The 16,604-nt window shown below is 39.6% G+C and overlaps 1 protein-coding gene across 2 annotated transcripts in view; it reads left to right on the forward strand.

The window, feature by feature from the left end:
* Positions 1-16,604, forward strand: part of necab3 (N-terminal EF-hand calcium binding protein 3) — a 44,488-nt gene extending 27,884 nt beyond the window's left edge. Inside the window, exons 7-13 of one of the 2 annotated variants that reach the window (XM_020651650.3) lie at positions 118-239; positions 3,143-3,222; positions 6,376-6,429; positions 9,314-9,426; positions 9,906-9,983; positions 11,166-11,257; positions 15,491-16,604. In XM_020651650.3, coding sequence (XP_020507306.1) covers positions 118-239; positions 3,143-3,222; positions 6,376-6,429; positions 9,314-9,426; positions 9,906-9,983; positions 11,166-11,257; positions 15,491-15,519 — 568 coding nt within the window. In that variant the 3' untranslated portion in view covers positions 15,520-16,604. The remainder of the gene's footprint in view (positions 1-117; positions 240-3,142; positions 3,223-6,375; positions 6,430-9,313; positions 9,427-9,905; positions 9,984-11,165; positions 11,258-15,490) is intronic. The other variant, XM_020651651.2, reaches the window with a different exon arrangement.

The raw sequence follows: 16,604 nt of genomic DNA on the forward strand, positions 1-16,604 counted from the left end.
TGTCTCCTATATATTCAATTTCTGTTTTACTTCTTTCCCCCGATACAATCCTCTGACAGTAGCTGTCTCTCTCTCTCTGATGTTTATTTCCCCGGGTCTCCTCCACTGTCATGGCAGCAGAGAGGTAAAGGCACCCGAGCTGACAGTAGCAGAGAGGAACGGAAGGCGGTGTGGTCGCAGGCTCCATAATAACCTGTGCATGTCACCATCAGATCCCTGCTCTGGCATCCTGACCACAGGTAAGAGGGATATCATATTAGAAAATGTTAACAACAACTGAACTTAACGCCTTACATTATAAACTTTTAATTAAGAGTGCCGGCAGTGCAGCATTAAATACGAGAGCATAAAGTACCAGGTTGGTGATAATCGTTGTCTTCATCAATCATAAACTGTATAGAAGATTGACAACATGACAGCTTCCCAAAAAGTGAAGCCAAAACATTTGGAGCTCCCTGCACTGACTGGCTACAGTCACAGATCATAAGCTCCGCCTCCTCCATGCCAACAGATGGGACACAGGTCAAACTATAAAATCATGATTTATGTCGATGTTTTTATTTTTCGTACAAGTTTGTATTTTATTTGTTATTGAGTATTTTTTAAATGTGCTTTGACAATCAATTTTACTTGACTTGACTTGATGGTACTTAAAAAAGATGCTGGTGGTGGGATGAGGGGGTGATTCCATGGTTGACAGCTCTGTTGACAAGTGTACTGTGTGCGCCAGAGTAGCAGAGTAGAGACAAAATGGAGAGCGAAAATGTGAAGAACATTAAGTCAAGAATCATTTACCCCCTTCAGAGGTAGTCACAGAGGAGACACAGGAGTGAGGCAGTTTTAGGGGATCCAGCTGGGAAGCACGGCGCTGCGTGTGCATGCATTTCTGGCCGTCTATTATATGCGGAGCTCCCACTGTGCCGTGCTTCCGCGCTGCCGAAATGCAAGGTGGATTCACAGACTGGGACACCAATATTACGCTGTCACAGATTCAATATGAATGTACAAATGTGATGACGGCTGAGCTTAGTTACGGCAACTTTTGCGAAAAAAAAAGAAGCTATCTTGTAAGGGCTAGTGGCACAGTCTGCGCAACTCCGGATCTAAATGACGTCAACATGGTGGGATTTGGCTTTAACTTTTGTACAATGGGAGGAGGTGTAGAGGTGTATACAACAAATTTAAGGAACAGAAACAAACAATACATGATTGAATCTTTTTATACTCTTGTTCTGCTCCTTTATTTGTGACTCGTAACCCTAAGCCCATTGTCTCTTACTGAGGTAGAAATATTTAATAACAGCTCAAAATGTTAAAGTTGGTGATGTGATTCACTGTCACAGCTGGGATTTGTTTTTTTAGCAAACATTTTTCATACAGAAGAAAAATGTTTTACTTTTGCTGCATACTATTTTCCAGCGAGGATTTTTGGCAGCAGGATTGTCTTATGTGTGATTGACGTATTACAGCACAGTGCACATTTTTATTGTAATGCAGAAACAATTCACCCAGTGAAATAGTGCTACAGAATACACCACATATGTTGTCTTTGTCTGAGGATCACTGTTGTGTAACCCCAGCACTCTGTCTGCCTGCAAAGTGCTGCCAATCAAACCCACACACCAACATGCCACTTCAGGTGCTCAGCTTTTGAAAATAAAAATATTACATCCACAATACATGGAAAAAAATGTGTTAAAAAAAATGTTAACAAAAAAGGATGACTCAATGACATTTAAGTTGGATTTCAATACTTTCAGCAACAACAGAGCTGCACAAATGAATCAGATGTATTCAAAAGAGACAAAACAGGATTATTCCATTTATGCTTTTTGTACAGTTTTTCATCTCAGCCTGTCTTCCAACTTTCAAATGAGTGTGCAGTACATACTGTATGCAAAAGTTCAAGAAAGGTCGCTCTGACAAAGTTGATCTAACTTTGTCCTTTCATGCATGTCCAAAAATCCAATGAAGTCAAGTGGCATTTTTTTTGTGAGGTTCAAGGCGATGTGTCGTGTTTTGACATATCTGCTCTCTACAGACGCTATGATAGGAATGATTGGTATCACATACAAACAAAATGTCACTTCGCTATGTGCACTGAACAGATTTTGAAAGTTTTATGTTGTGTTATTTCTTGCAGATTCACAAGACTAGGTTGGACATTGAGACAAATATTGCATGTCCTGTCTCGGCCTGATCTTTTTGTTCAGCCTCCTGAGATATCTTTTTTTTTGGTACTGGGGCGGCTGTGGCTCAGTTGGTAGAGTCTGTCATCTCTCAACCGGAAGGTTGATCGCTCGATCCCCTGCTCCTGCAGCAACATGTCCGATGTGTCCTTGGGCAAGACACTTAACCCATAATTGAATGTGTGTGAATGGGATTAGTTACTTCTGATGGCCAATTTACATAGCAACCTCCACCATCAGTGTGTGAATGTGTAGGTGTGACCTGGGGTGTCAAAGCGCTTTGAGTAGTCAGAAGACTAGAAAAGCGCTATACAAGCGCAAGTCCATTGACCAGTCCATATTAAAAATGACTGATTGAGATCACCAAATCCCTTAAATTAGTTATTATGGCAGGAAAACTTTAACCACTATATTTTTTGTTCAATAATATCTCCTGAGCTTGTGAATCCCTGCAGCATTGTGTCAAAGTCTTTCTTCTTGGCTAAATTACAACCTACTGTAAATCAACATTTCAAACCTTACAGCAATTAGTTTGACAGCTCTCATCAAAACAAGTCAGTAATGACAAATTGTCAGCCAATGGGGAGGAATTGTGTTCAGTGGTGTGAATAGATGATTCCCTTCACTGTCACAGCAGCCAATGGGATTTCTCTTTGGGCTTTTTCATTAACAAAGATCACAGGGACTTTTTTCAATAAAGACAATAGAGACAATCACTCTTTGTTGAGCCTCATTTGTTTTCCTCATCACATTGATTGTACATCAGATAAATAATTGACTGTTGCTCTTTCTTGATGCATTTTAAAGAAGTATATTCACTCAGTTGAATCAGTCCCCTTGAAGGCAGACATTTATTTTTATTCTAAAGTTTTTTTACATTAAACTTTTTCTATATTAATAAACACATTTGTGGTCATACTGATGGTCGTGTAACATGATTGTGTTGTCTCCAGGTGTGAACGTGGTAGATGGAGAGAACTGGTGCTCTCAAATCAGCCGTCTGCAACAACTGCTGGATAAACTGGAGTGTCAGGTGAGAAATTATTCATTCAGTGTTTTTTTTTTAATGGACTCCAATGTATTTATGAGAAGATGTGGAATCTGAAAGGTTTGAATCAGAATTAAGATGACTGTTTACATGACATTTTGCTGAACCTCGAAAGCCAAGTGAGCTGGGCCTAAATTATTCAGCCTTTGCAAACCCCTTGATTATCTATAGGTCCAACCTTTCATTCAAATATGGTCCCTTCTAGCTATAAAAAAAAAGATAGAAAATTTTTTTGAAAACAGCTTTTAAACACCAAACATCTGGAAGATATCAAGTTTTCCACAAATCGTTGGGGGACATCACTGTCACAGTATCAACATCTCTCATACAGGCTATTCATCACTTGTATTTACTGTTACAGGAATCAGCTAAATAAGAGATTAAAAAAAAAACTAAACTGTGGAAAATGTGTTGAATTATAACAAGCCTGCCACATAATTAAAAAAAACATTATTATGTAACTGGTGACAAATTATGCAGACAATATGAAAAATGGAAATGTGTGATGCATTAGCTTTTCAAAAGTGATTTGATTTTGGAGCACAGAATATTAGCTGCTGAGAGAAATGAAATTAACAAAACTATGGCACTGTATTAAAAAAGCACTGCAGACTGGGGTAGCTCCAATCTAATTTTATAAATTCTGATACCAATCTGATACCTGGGATCTGGGTATATGCTGATAACGATACCGATGTGATAGCAGTATAAAATCAATAACCTTTCATTCCTCACTGTGAGGATGAGACAAGGAATAATTTATGTGTGAGGCAGCATCAGGTTTTCCCAACTGTGTAAAACTAAATTAAACAAATAAACACATAACTCGAATGTTATCACAATCTGCCACCCAATCTGTACGACACTTGCCGTAGCATCACTCACCCTCTCTGCTGTCACGGTGAACACTCGTCAACAGGGAGCTGCATTGTATCCATGAAATGTATGAATACAGTATGTGCAAAGAGGGCCTAAGCCAAGAACTTCATTGATGGCAGTTGAAATCGAGCCGCTGGTGTGTGTTCTGTGGACGTTTTGAGCTTTCAAGCCTGTGTGGTGATGTCATAGCTCCAGGTGACTATGGTGAAGTTTATAACTCTGACTAAATGTTCATAAATGTTCTTGTAGTATTCAGGCAGAGTGCTCAAACATGTACCCTAGTTACCAGAAACATTAGCTTTGCAGTTATGTCGAGTAGCTGTGGAAGTTGTGAGCATAACAACATGATATACCTCCAAAACTGATCAGCCTGCTAGCTCCCTCCATGCTATGTTGGCATCACCTAAGAAAATGCACAGACCTACTGGCCACTGAAGACAGTGATGTAGTACGTACATGCTAACTGTAAACACAGAATGGCATAGAGCTGATTTGTAAAGAAGAGCTTAATGGATCGGCTCATTGTTACCGATAACCGATCAAGTTATTTGAATCAGAGTGTGACTGATATCCGTTACCAGGATCGTATCGATGCATCTTTACTGCAGAATGTGTCTACTTGTGCAAATATCTGTTAACCTGTGCAAGCTCTACATGCGCAATATCAGTTAGATAACCTTTGTGTTTTTACCTTTATGTCTGGGGCAAAGTGCCTGCTTGGATCTTTTATAGTTTCAGCTGTAATGCAGGAAAGAAAAACACCACCTGTTATGAAATATCTATTTTTAGTCTTTTTAGTTCTATGAACCATCTATTCATTTTTTGCAGTTTTATTCAAGTTTGCACTCAAAATGAAATTCAGAGCATGTGTTTGTGTGTTTGTTTCTCTCAAAAACAACAAGAGGCACTCACAGCACAAAAAAAATCAATGTTTTTGTAAAAGGAGCTGTGCAGATCTATGTGTCTGTCAGACAAAAAAAGCACAGTCACCTCTCTCATCTCTTAGTCTGAACTCTGTGACCCATTCTCAATACCGCGATTCAAAAACTCTTTCACGCTCTCCTGCCCCATCTTCTGCTCCATCTCGCTCTCTCTGTTCTTTGCTTTATTAACTCCTGTTATTCCCATCTTTTGATGTTCATTCCCCTTTTCAGCCTCTCTTGAAGTAGTTTTCCCTCTCTAGCCCTCACTTTTGTCAACCCAGAGGGGCTCAGACTGCAATATCCAGGCAATTCATAACCAGCACGATGCTCTGAGTACAATATTATCCTCCACACCTCCACATCACTACATCACGCACGCACGCACGCACGCACACACACACACACACACACACGTACACAACCATAACCTTGAAGACGGAAAGATTACCTTTACTCATTTCTTTACTCATAACATCATTATGAACAACACTGACAACAAGTCGATACACCCTGCAGACATGGGTTGCAATAAATAAATATTGCGCAGTGAATAACATCTGTCCACTTGTGCTGTGCAATTTTCATCGACATGCCAAAGCCTGACTATGACAGACTTGATCCCAACAGACTGATACCTCAATGTCATTTTGAGCTCTAGGAAACACAAGAGTTTTATTGAGTAAATGGATGTAACCTTTAAAGTCCCTCATATAATTGGTCTTGGAGCAATATCTTGAAAAGTGATGAATCAGAAACATCAAAACAAAAATATTTTACAATATAAAAATAACATGACAGTAACTTTTAGAGGCTCGGTTTCTGCCTACGGCATGCAAATAGGTGTTTGTTACTTTATGTAAAAATGTAAGCTATTTTTTTAGCATTGCTGGAAAATTATTATGCAATCAAATCTAAGTACATTTTATGAAATATAAAAGAAACGTTTAGCTTTTGCTTTTGCTTAGTTCATCAGGAGTAAGAATGAATATTCTTGAATAGATTTTAATGCCTGTTACAACGCTACTGGATGAGTGCCAGACAAGGCACTGCAAAACAGGGCTTACTTACATTTTCCAATCGGAAGTTGCACATTTGACATTTAAAAGACAACAGGATGAGATTGGTGGTCAGAACAAAACAAATCTAAGAATTGTGATCAACATGTTGAGTTTGCAAAAGTGTCCAGTGTGCAAAATTCTGCGAATGGTTTAAAATCTAAAACCCCAATGTACATATTTATATACAATGAAAAATGATATGTACAAGAATATGTATGCATAAAAATGAGCACATGCAACTGTCCTGCATTGTCCTGTCCTTTCCACTTCTTTTTCAGAGTCCCAAGTTGGAGCCCCTGAAAGAGGACACTCTGGCCAGCACGTACAAGTCTGTAAGTCAGCACGGACACTTGAAATTACCCTTTTCAAAGTACATGGTGAGACGTCAGCATTTTAGAGCAAAAAGAGAATCTCCTTGGGGCGCGCTGGTGGCGCAATGGTTAGGGCACGCGCCCCATGTATTGAGGCTGTCGTCTCGAGCGGGAGGCCCGGGTTCACCTCCACCCGTGGCCTCCTTCCACATGTCATTCCCCACTCTCTCTCCATGGTTTCCGACTCTATCCACTGTCCTATCTCTGCATTAAAGGCACAAAAGCCCAAAAATAAATCTTTAAAAAAAAAAGAGAAACACCTCTCTGATGCTACAGCTGAACATAAATAGACGTACACTGATTTTGGCAGATTAAAGAATAATTGGATTGAACCAAGGTACAAAACCAACCTACAAACGGCTCCATGTAGTCTAAGGCTGTTTATTATCACAGTATTAAAATATTTAAAAAAAAATGTTCCAGTACTATCTATCTTGTGATTCTACTCAATCTCCTCCTCTTCTCAATTCTATTAGACACCTTCAGTAGTTACAATATGTTCTGAAAAGCTGACAAGTCATTATTTAACCTCTTTTCTCAGCTTCACACGGCAATCCTTCTCTCTTGAACTGCGTCTTACTCGCCCAGTTTGTTCCCTGTCCTCATTTTTAAATGTCAAGCAGCACCTACTGTATCTGTTCTTCACGAGAGATGTAATAACACAACCACCTGTACAAGCAGCTCTAATATATTTTTATTAGGCATACTGTGTACACCCTAACAGCTTCCAGAAGTCTATGTACGGCAAGCCTCAAGGTGAAAAACGTACAAAAGCATGTTTCTGTTTACCTTGTGAGACATAAAAAAGAGTCGGTGTGAATCATTTGAATTCAGACATTTAGTCCAATATGGAAAAAAGGAATTACTGAGTCGTGATCCACTTGAGAGATGTGAAAACACCCACAGACAGGTGAGAGGGTAACTATGGGAACAGTTTTTTTCAAAGCAGTTTAAACAATCATAATAATGCCTGTTGTTTTCATACTGCTTGATTTTATAAGGATGTAAGAATGAGCCCCGCCCCCCCAAAAAAACAAACCCAGTCAGCCTACAATCACTTTTTAAATAAAAATATCGAGACAGTCCTAATGACAAAGAACTACAATGTGTTGTGTCCTTGTCCCTTTTCTGCATCTTATATAAAACGTCAAGATGAAAATGTCTTTTACTCAGCTTTCAAAGCATTATTATCACTCACCTTTTGAAGAGTTTTATATTTCCATCTGTAAAACCTCTGCAATATATTAAGCTAAATTAAGATAATTTTGGTATTGTTACGAGAATGAATGGTGTCTAGGGGATGCTCATTCTCTAAGACCTAAATGCATATCCAAAACAAATGCTGGCTGGTGGTGTAGGGTGTGGGCTTACCTCTGGTCTGCAGTTGGTGGTGAGATCCGACCCTCAGCTCTCACACGAGCAGCCAGCCCAAGCACACAATCACTTTCTCAGGTGTGGTCAAACAAAAGCGAAGAACAAGAGGAGGTAGTGGATGTCCGACTTCATTCTGTTACAATGTCGGGTCACACAATGGATAACCCTAAAACCCTTCCTCTGGACGCTGTTTCTGCACACACGGGCCACTATGTTAATTGATAAGCCACACCCACTAGAAGCCAGCTAAACTCAAAAAGAGGAATTCATGCTTACCCAGACACTTTCGAACCTAACAGTATCAACAAACACAGAAAAATTGCTGTCATTTTTTTTTTTTTTGGTGTGAAGGGTCCTCAAAGCGGGGCTGGGATTTCAATTTTAAATGTTACCAGCATCAAAGATAAAATGCTATCCATCCATATTTAATAAAGGTGGCAAAACAGATTAATATCTCAAAGACAAACTTCTTTAGTGCTGTTGGTTCTGCGTAAAAAGAATGATTTCAAAGGAGGCATTGAGAAAAGTTTCACTTTGTTGTGTTTGCAGTGCTGACACAGCCTTGCATTGAATTGTTAGGAAAGTAAAGAGGGCAGCAGATTGATGGGTGTGTTGGGGGACCATGCCAGGCAAAGGACCTTAGTTCAAACTGAGATTTCCCTGAGGAGGACAGTGAAACATTCGGGCATACTGATTGTACAAGGAAAAAAGAGAGCGTTCTTAAGTGTCTAAACTCTGTCAATAGGTCTAGTGCCTGGTAAAGAAAGTAGGTGGTTAAGAGACACAACTCTTATAAATGATAATCGTTGTTTATATAATTGATAGGTTGTCGAAAGTGTGATGTCTCAACATAACTGCTGAACTCTTAGGAAGTCAAAGGCTTTCTCAGCTGCTCTCATCAGTAATCTCACAGTTTGTAATGTAGACAGGAAGGAAATACCAAAATGAAGATGTTACGGGGGGGGGGGGGGGGGGGGGGGTTCAACCGGGTCTCGTCAGAACCACTGACATTGGCGACAGGGTTTATGTTGAAGGAGTGTTGTAGAAAGCAGTGACCTCTGTATTCAGTCGTCTCTGCTCGCCAACATGTGTGGGAGAGCAACTATATGTATGTGTAAGCATTTAAGAAGTCCAGCTAGCACCAGCAATTTGGTTATGTCTGCTATTGCACTAGTCCAATGGAAATGACGTCAAGCAGACGAGAAAAAACTAGGACAGTGTGATGTTACAAGCCCGACTCAGTTTTTCCCGTCAACACATATAAACACTGTAATCAGAGTTTCTGAAAATCTTCACAGAACACAGTTTGCATGTGTACGGAAGGCCAAAACGCACAGAAAAGGCTACATTTTCAAATAAAACCCGCCTACATGTGGACTCAGACACTTGTTTTTCTCCTGAACAGCCAGATGCTTAATGGGTCACCTGATCTCTTTTCCCCTGTCTGCCTCCCGTCTCTCTCTGCCAACAGAACATCCTGCTGGTTCAGAGGCAGATGTCAGTGACCGACCAAGATCTGGACAACTTCCGGAAAGTTCTGAAGAGCTACATCGATGCCACCTCGGCCCACTCTGACAACCTGCAGTGAGTGTTTGCTTGTATTAAAACAGAGAAAATATGTGTTTAAACATTGCGTCAGGCTGAGGTAACTTTTGAATTATCAAGGCAATCCTGAATCAAGGATTTAGCTTGACATCTGTGAGAAACCTGATGGGTAAACTGAGGGGGGAAAGGATGGAAAGCCACTGCTGATTTCAGATTTCATTAATGTTTCATCATGTTTGATCCTCGCACAGTAGAGCAGCTTTTATTGTGGCCCCAAACTGTGGGACTCCGCATTCAAAATAACATTTCAATAATTATCATAACAACAAGGACTCGGGGTCTGGGTTTATTTTCTTTAAATGCTTCTTTTTGAGAAGTTTTTCACCCCGCCTGGTTCTGACATTTCTCAGAAGATGAAAACTTTTCGTGTGATTTATCCTCACACAGAGTGTAAACTGGCCTTCACTTTGTATCCTCTTCTTACCCCACTCTACTTTTCATCTCCATCCTGCTGTCAGCGTGTCGGTTCAGAAGCTCCCGGGGAAGTCGTGTTACATAATGTATGAGTTCTGGCAGGACCGAATCTCCTGGATGAGGTCAGTATGGTGTCTTTTGTGAGTGTGTGTGTGTGTTTGTGTGTGTGTGCGTGTGTGCGTGTGTGTATGCGTGTGTGTGTGTGTGTGTGTGTGTGTGTGTGTGTGTGTGTGTGAGATATTGGCAGACTGTTTGGCATTGATAACTTTTTGATAAAAATGTTCCCCACCAGTGACGATGAGCAGATGGCCCACCTCTCATTTTTTACACACACACACACACACACACACACACACACACACACACGCACACACACACACACACATGCACACACGCACACTCACACACACTTTGAAAATGTATTAACATTGACATCTATAAGTATAATCTTTCCTATTTCCTTAGAAAACCATTTCTGTAGTAGAAAATATAAGTTACACTCTTCAGTATAGCTCAGTAGTAGCATGATATTAATTAAAAATGAGTAAAAATAGTAAATAAAAATATGTTATTTTGTTTTCAGCTGTCAGAGCTAGCTTGTTTTAAAACTTTTATTGTTTAAATAAATTAGTATAATTTATTTAGATAAGATAATTCCCCATGAGGAGTTTTCATGCTATTCTGATGGTAGCCTAGAATATTGGGAAAACAATAACACATCCTTACTGACAGGTTGCTACCACATTTGTGTCAAACACTGTTTTCTGCTGTAAATTCATTTATTATAAGCAGGTTTCCATATTCTTAGTAATATATCACTTTACTGTGACTGTGTAGTTTGGCCTCTTTGCTGTCTTTTAATGTGTTTCCCATCACCCACTTTTGTTTCTGACCCCATGAACTTAAATTTAAAAAAATAACCATTGATCAAAACCGAGCTTTTAACTTATTTATCACTTTGATTTTTATTGTAAAACTTTTATCAAATTGGTGCCATGTCATAACTGAGCATTCAGGTGGGAACAAAAGTACTCTCCGCAAACTGAAAAACTGACAACTTATTAAAATGCAGAATATCACTGTGGTGACAAACTCTGTGTTTCAACATTATTAAAACATATTATTAAGTGGAAGCAGCTGAATGTTTGGCAGCACTTCCAAGTGCAAGACAGATTTCCCCCAGGGGACAATAAAGAGTATCATATTGTATATTCATTCAGTTAGATGTGATCATCAACACTGATTTTCTCAAAGCTCTCTCTATTTTTTAAAAATAATAATTCTCTTCTTCTTTGTTTCTATAGCTACCTGCAGTCCAACAGCAGTAAAGACTTTCAGCGCTGCGTCATTGACATGCTGGAAGACGCTGAAATAGTTTCTACTATGTTGCTCCCAGGTTGGTGTATGTGTGTCTGTGAGTGCACTTACATGAGTTCAGAGAGTGTCAGTGGACAATACAATGCAACATTTAAAAACATGAACAGTAGAAATTCACTCGTTTCTCATTTCTTCTTTCTTTTATTCAAACATGTAAATGATTGTCTTGAAACACCTCCTGATAATTGTCTGCTGCTCGCAGCGAGATTGGACCACAAACTGTTTTTGGCACATTAGAGAAACATTACTTGGCTGCTGAGATGATGCTAAAATATCTGACTTCCCCCGTCTCCCTGGTGGCTCATTGCCTCTGTGATCAGTCATTTCTCTGCTGTGTCAGAGTCATTTGTGATCACACTGTGCCAGGTCATTCAAACACAGCTTTGCTAACCCCCGCCTGTCAAAAGCAATTTGCAGTCTTCAGAAAAGTAGCCTGGCCTGAAAATACAGTTTAAAGTATCATATAGGGATCTTCTTACATTCATTACAGGTTTCAGGACTTTGAAATTAAATATTGACTCCTTGCCTTGACACCTCTATCAGTAACTCGCCAATCCTCCAGTGCAGCCTGGACGATCAATAATTTAATGAAATTAACACTGATGTACTAACAGGAAATGGGGCTTTCAAGAAAAAACAAAAAAAACTGTGCTGCCGTTTTCCCTGTGTTCCTCAAAATCTCTGCAGAGCTCTTAAACCAGTATCTACACTGTGTTAAAATATAATGTTAAAACATGTACATTTGCAGCTGTGTGTTGCCCAAGCGGCAACCTCCGGTCTTGAAAAATGAAGCCAATGCGGAAGTGCAAAATCCTGCAGTTCGTCGAGTGTCCGCTTACAGCATAACTTAACGTTTACAGCCTGGTACAAAAAACAAAATAGGTCTGATTAGTTATTGTCATCATGGGCACACACTGTATGAGGGATTCATTTTTTTGTTTTAAATGGCTCGGTTTTGATTTTATGAACGATATTCCATAATTAGGCAAGTAGCTGACATGATTGACAGGAGGGTGCGATGTAACGATTCGTCAGGCTTAAAACCTGCCTCAGATCCGGCTCTCACCCTGTCGTTAGGTTGACTTAAAGTTAGGCTGAGACAGCATTTCCAGCATGCCGGCTGCTGCTGTTGAGCCTCCGGAGCCCCCTGCTGTAACAGATGGTTGACGTCACTCAGGATTCATTCATTAATATTTACACTCTATGATTTCGCCCCTTCACTTTGCATTTAACAATATTTAAATTGTCATACTTTTAATGTTTTTGAGGGAGCTGTTGTCACCCTTCATGTGTGAACACTCTGCATAGTAAACGATTCTCTTAGAACCTCACTTTACATCATTATGTTGAGCTTTTAACCCGTTGGCTCTCCTTTTACCTCTTTAAGTCTTTTTTTTTCCACATTTTCCATGCATTTGACAAATATTAGTTATGTTTAGATGTCCTCAAAGCTTATCTGTGGATATTAAGAGCGCACTGAATGTTGTTGTTTTTGTAAGCATAAAGGTTGAAAAAGCATTTAAATCAGACATCCACGGTGCAAAAATTGAACATTTCTAAAAAAAGATACATGTGCATATTATCCTCTCTGAATATTATGAGTCATGTGCAGGCTGCTGGTTCTGTTCTGCTTGCGTCACATATGTGTGTGTTAAAAAGGTAAATTGAGGGCAAAAAAACCCCGCAGAATCTTAATCATTTTCTCACCTGAAATGAGCAAGAAGTAATCCTTCTATTTGGCAGTGTGACTTCTACATGACGCGCGTATCTCATCTTTATGTCATGGACTCTTCAGTAGGACTGAACAACACATGGCTGATGGGCGTGAATCACTGCAGAGCAGGCTACAACACGACTCCTCTCTGGCTCATCTTGACATTTGAGTTTGCCCTCTTCATCTGCTTCAGAAAGCCCGAGCATCATTTCATTAAGTGCGTTCATTATTATTAATTCTGCCTATATGAGTTCATGGGAGGTTTGCAGATGGTGATTCAGCTGTGTGGGCTGAACGTTTGATGCAAGGTTACTGTACATGGTGTTTGACTTTGATACTGTATATGTGACCGACGTGAAGTGTACGCATGCCGACTGTTTCTGACTTCACAGCTCTGGTGTTAATACATGAATGAGATATAGTAGCTACATGAGGTGTTAACAAGGCAGTAAAAAAAAACTTACGTCAGAGTAGGACGTCAAAGAAAAATACCTAAACATAGCCAGAGTGGGAATTGCAGGTTAACACATTACAGTTAAATACAATATGTTACGTATGTGTCCCAGGATATCTTTACAATGAAGCAATTTAGCAGTTATTAATAAATTACGAGAATATAATGATGCATCAACATATCTGATTAACTGAAGAATATAAAATGCCTCTAGAAAAAGTGAAGTGCAGGATTCAAGTATTCATTTGCTGAAATTAAGTGTTTATTTGACCTCGTATCACTTCTTTCACTGCTGTCTGTCATTACACTGCTGACGTCTTCTTCTTTTATCCCACTGTCAACTTGGCCATTGGCCATTTGGCTTCCAGTTAGGTTACCCTCAGTAACCTGAACCTGAACTTGAACCTGAACCTGATATGCACCACTATGAGGAGTAATGAAGTAATGTAATATCAGTATTTGGCAACAGCAACTGATTATTGTATCACATGAGATATGCCAGTGGTTCCCAAAGTGGGGATCTGGCACCACGGGGGGTCGTGAGACACTGAGACCAGGGTCGCGAGATGCTTTCCAAAAACAAATACAATTTTTTACAACAAGATTTAAGATTCAATATTTTACCCATTATTGTGAAATAATGTACCAAAAAAAACAATCATTAAGGGAGATTTGTGCTGAAATGAAAGATTGCTCTTTAAAAATACAAACGGACACAGACAAACTGAAATAATATATTTATTTTAAGACTGCTGTATATTCTTTAATGTTGTTCTAAAGCCAGTGTTTGGATAGGCTTATTTATGCATGTGAATGTGCCCAACCACTTCCATAGACAGTTGGGATCCCCATCTCTTGCACTGTTATTTTGTGCATTGCTGGCAGAAACATTTGGGAACCCCTGATGCCATGATGCCATATTGATATTTTGCCCCATGATAATTACAATTTTCAAAATTGTATGAACTTGTTCATATTTAACTCAACTGACAAGAAACAAAGATTAAATGAAATCATGAGCAGAAAATGTAACTCGTTCTCAGGTGCTGGTCGGTTGCAGGAACGTACAATGAAAAAATAAAATAAACTGTGTCACACTGAAAATGACCCTGAGCGACCAGCTGAGCGAACCTCAGGAAGCTACAGGCGAAACACACGGTTCACACACGAAATAAGGTGACAGTAAAGTCATTTTCAGAATGCCACAGTCTATTTATTTTTTCATCATATGAATCTAAATATTCATGATGAAAATGTAACAATAGAGATTACTAGTAGGAGACATGAACGATGTTGTGAAGCTTGTAGCATTGTTCCTTCGTTCTCAGGGTGTTATTCGCAGTGTAATAGCTGTTAAGCTGCTTTCATGGCTGCACTGAGGCATCCCCTGTTTTTCCTCCGACAGAGACATCATTAGTATGTTATTCTGCTCTGAGTCAAAGATGAGTTTGGCTGCTGAGGAGGCCACAATGCACTGATTGGGAGGGAGAGGAGTTCATGAGGTGCACATCAAGAGGAAGAGGATGACTCTGGAATCAATAATAGAAAAAAATAAATAAAACATCCATATTTTTTCCAAGCTGCAGCTATTAGTATCTGTGCCTCTGACAGTTTCAGAATGATTCTCCCCCCCCCCCCCTGGAAGATCTTAGCACAGCAGCAGCCAAGCGTTTAAAGTATGTGGTTATTTTATAATCATCTTTATTTGATCGCCAAGAATCTTCTCATAGCTTAAGCGAATGCTACGCTAAGACCAAAAAAAGGTGGAGGGTTAAATATAATTTAAGATCATGCAGAGGGTTTGAAAACAGCACACAAGCTTATGACCTTGCGTCATGTGTATATAAAGCTGATTCTCCTTCAGTTAAATGCTTTAAGTGCCTCGTCCCTGAAGGAAATAAATAATTTTCACTGATGGAAATGTTTAGCTGATAATTTGGAAAATTGTAGCTTAATAAAAAGTCAATTGGATTAATGATTTCTTAATGTGCTCTGACACTTCCCTCAGGAGACGGATTTCTGCAGTGGATTACTTTGGTTTTTTTTAGACCTAACTTTCTCTCTCTCTTTCTGTGTTTCCTCAGCGTCCTGGTGGATTATGACTAACAACTAACCCCTGGATGTCACATCCACTGCCTACACTGTCACACGGACAAAGACACACTGGCGCTTCAACCTTCCCACCCACACGCATGCACAGAACACACACACAGACGCACACACATACACATGCACATGGGAATTCAAAAGGCATCCATCCATGTGTTTGAAAGCAACAGGAGACTGAGACAATGGCGTCATCCAGCTTCCTCCAGCAGCATCCTTTAATGTTCCTCTGACTGCGAATGCTCATTATTGTGCCGCTTGTATCAAAAGGGATAGTCGCACCCCTATAGCCGATCTATACACTTGAAAGTGACGGATTCAGCGCAACGCAAAAGCAGTTTTCTTTTTTTTAATAACTCCGTCTTTCACTTGTGCAATCGCCTCCTCTCTCATGCAGTGTTTTTCTGATAATTATGCCAGTGGAGAAACCACCAAAACCACGCTAGAATAGGCCACTACTGCATATCCAATTGGAATGAAAACAACCATGGCAGTAGTGTTTTGTGCTTTTGATGAGTTGTTTACTGTGGAATACGGTTTCAGACAAGCCGAGAGGAAGAGGAGATAAAGGGTTACTGCAGCTGAAACATGCATGCTGTTGACTGTGAAACACTACCTTTCTCTCCTGGCTGTATACGCTGTATTATAGATACTGTAGCACTGTTTTTATTTCCTGTCGCTTTCCTACTGTCCTGTGCATACAGTGCCAACAAAAGGTGTCAACAGAAACACGCCATCTGCCCTGACTTTAATTTAGTGCTCGATATTTAAGTGGTCAGTTATTGGTATGAGTTTTATCTCCTCAGTCTTTAGTCTGAGAAGCACATTCTCTGTTTCAAATGTAAAGTATCTCTTAAATAATGTGTATTCAAGGGGAAATGACAGTTTGTGGGGGGGGGTTTATTGTAACACTAAGTTATAAACTTTAAATATATTTATTGTATCATGTATTTATTTGGATCAGAGTGTGCTTCGTGTGTAAATAAGGAGGATGTATTCATATTTCCGCTGTGTTTTGGTTCAGTATTGTATGCCACCAACTGTAAACAAACTGAGAAGCAACTTTAATAAAAATCGTTAAAAGCTTATAAA

This window comes from Labrus bergylta, chromosome 5 (assembly GCF_963930695.1).
Source record: "Labrus bergylta chromosome 5, fLabBer1.1, whole genome shotgun sequence".
NCBI lineage: Eukaryota > Metazoa > Chordata > Actinopteri > Labriformes > Labridae > Labrus > Labrus bergylta.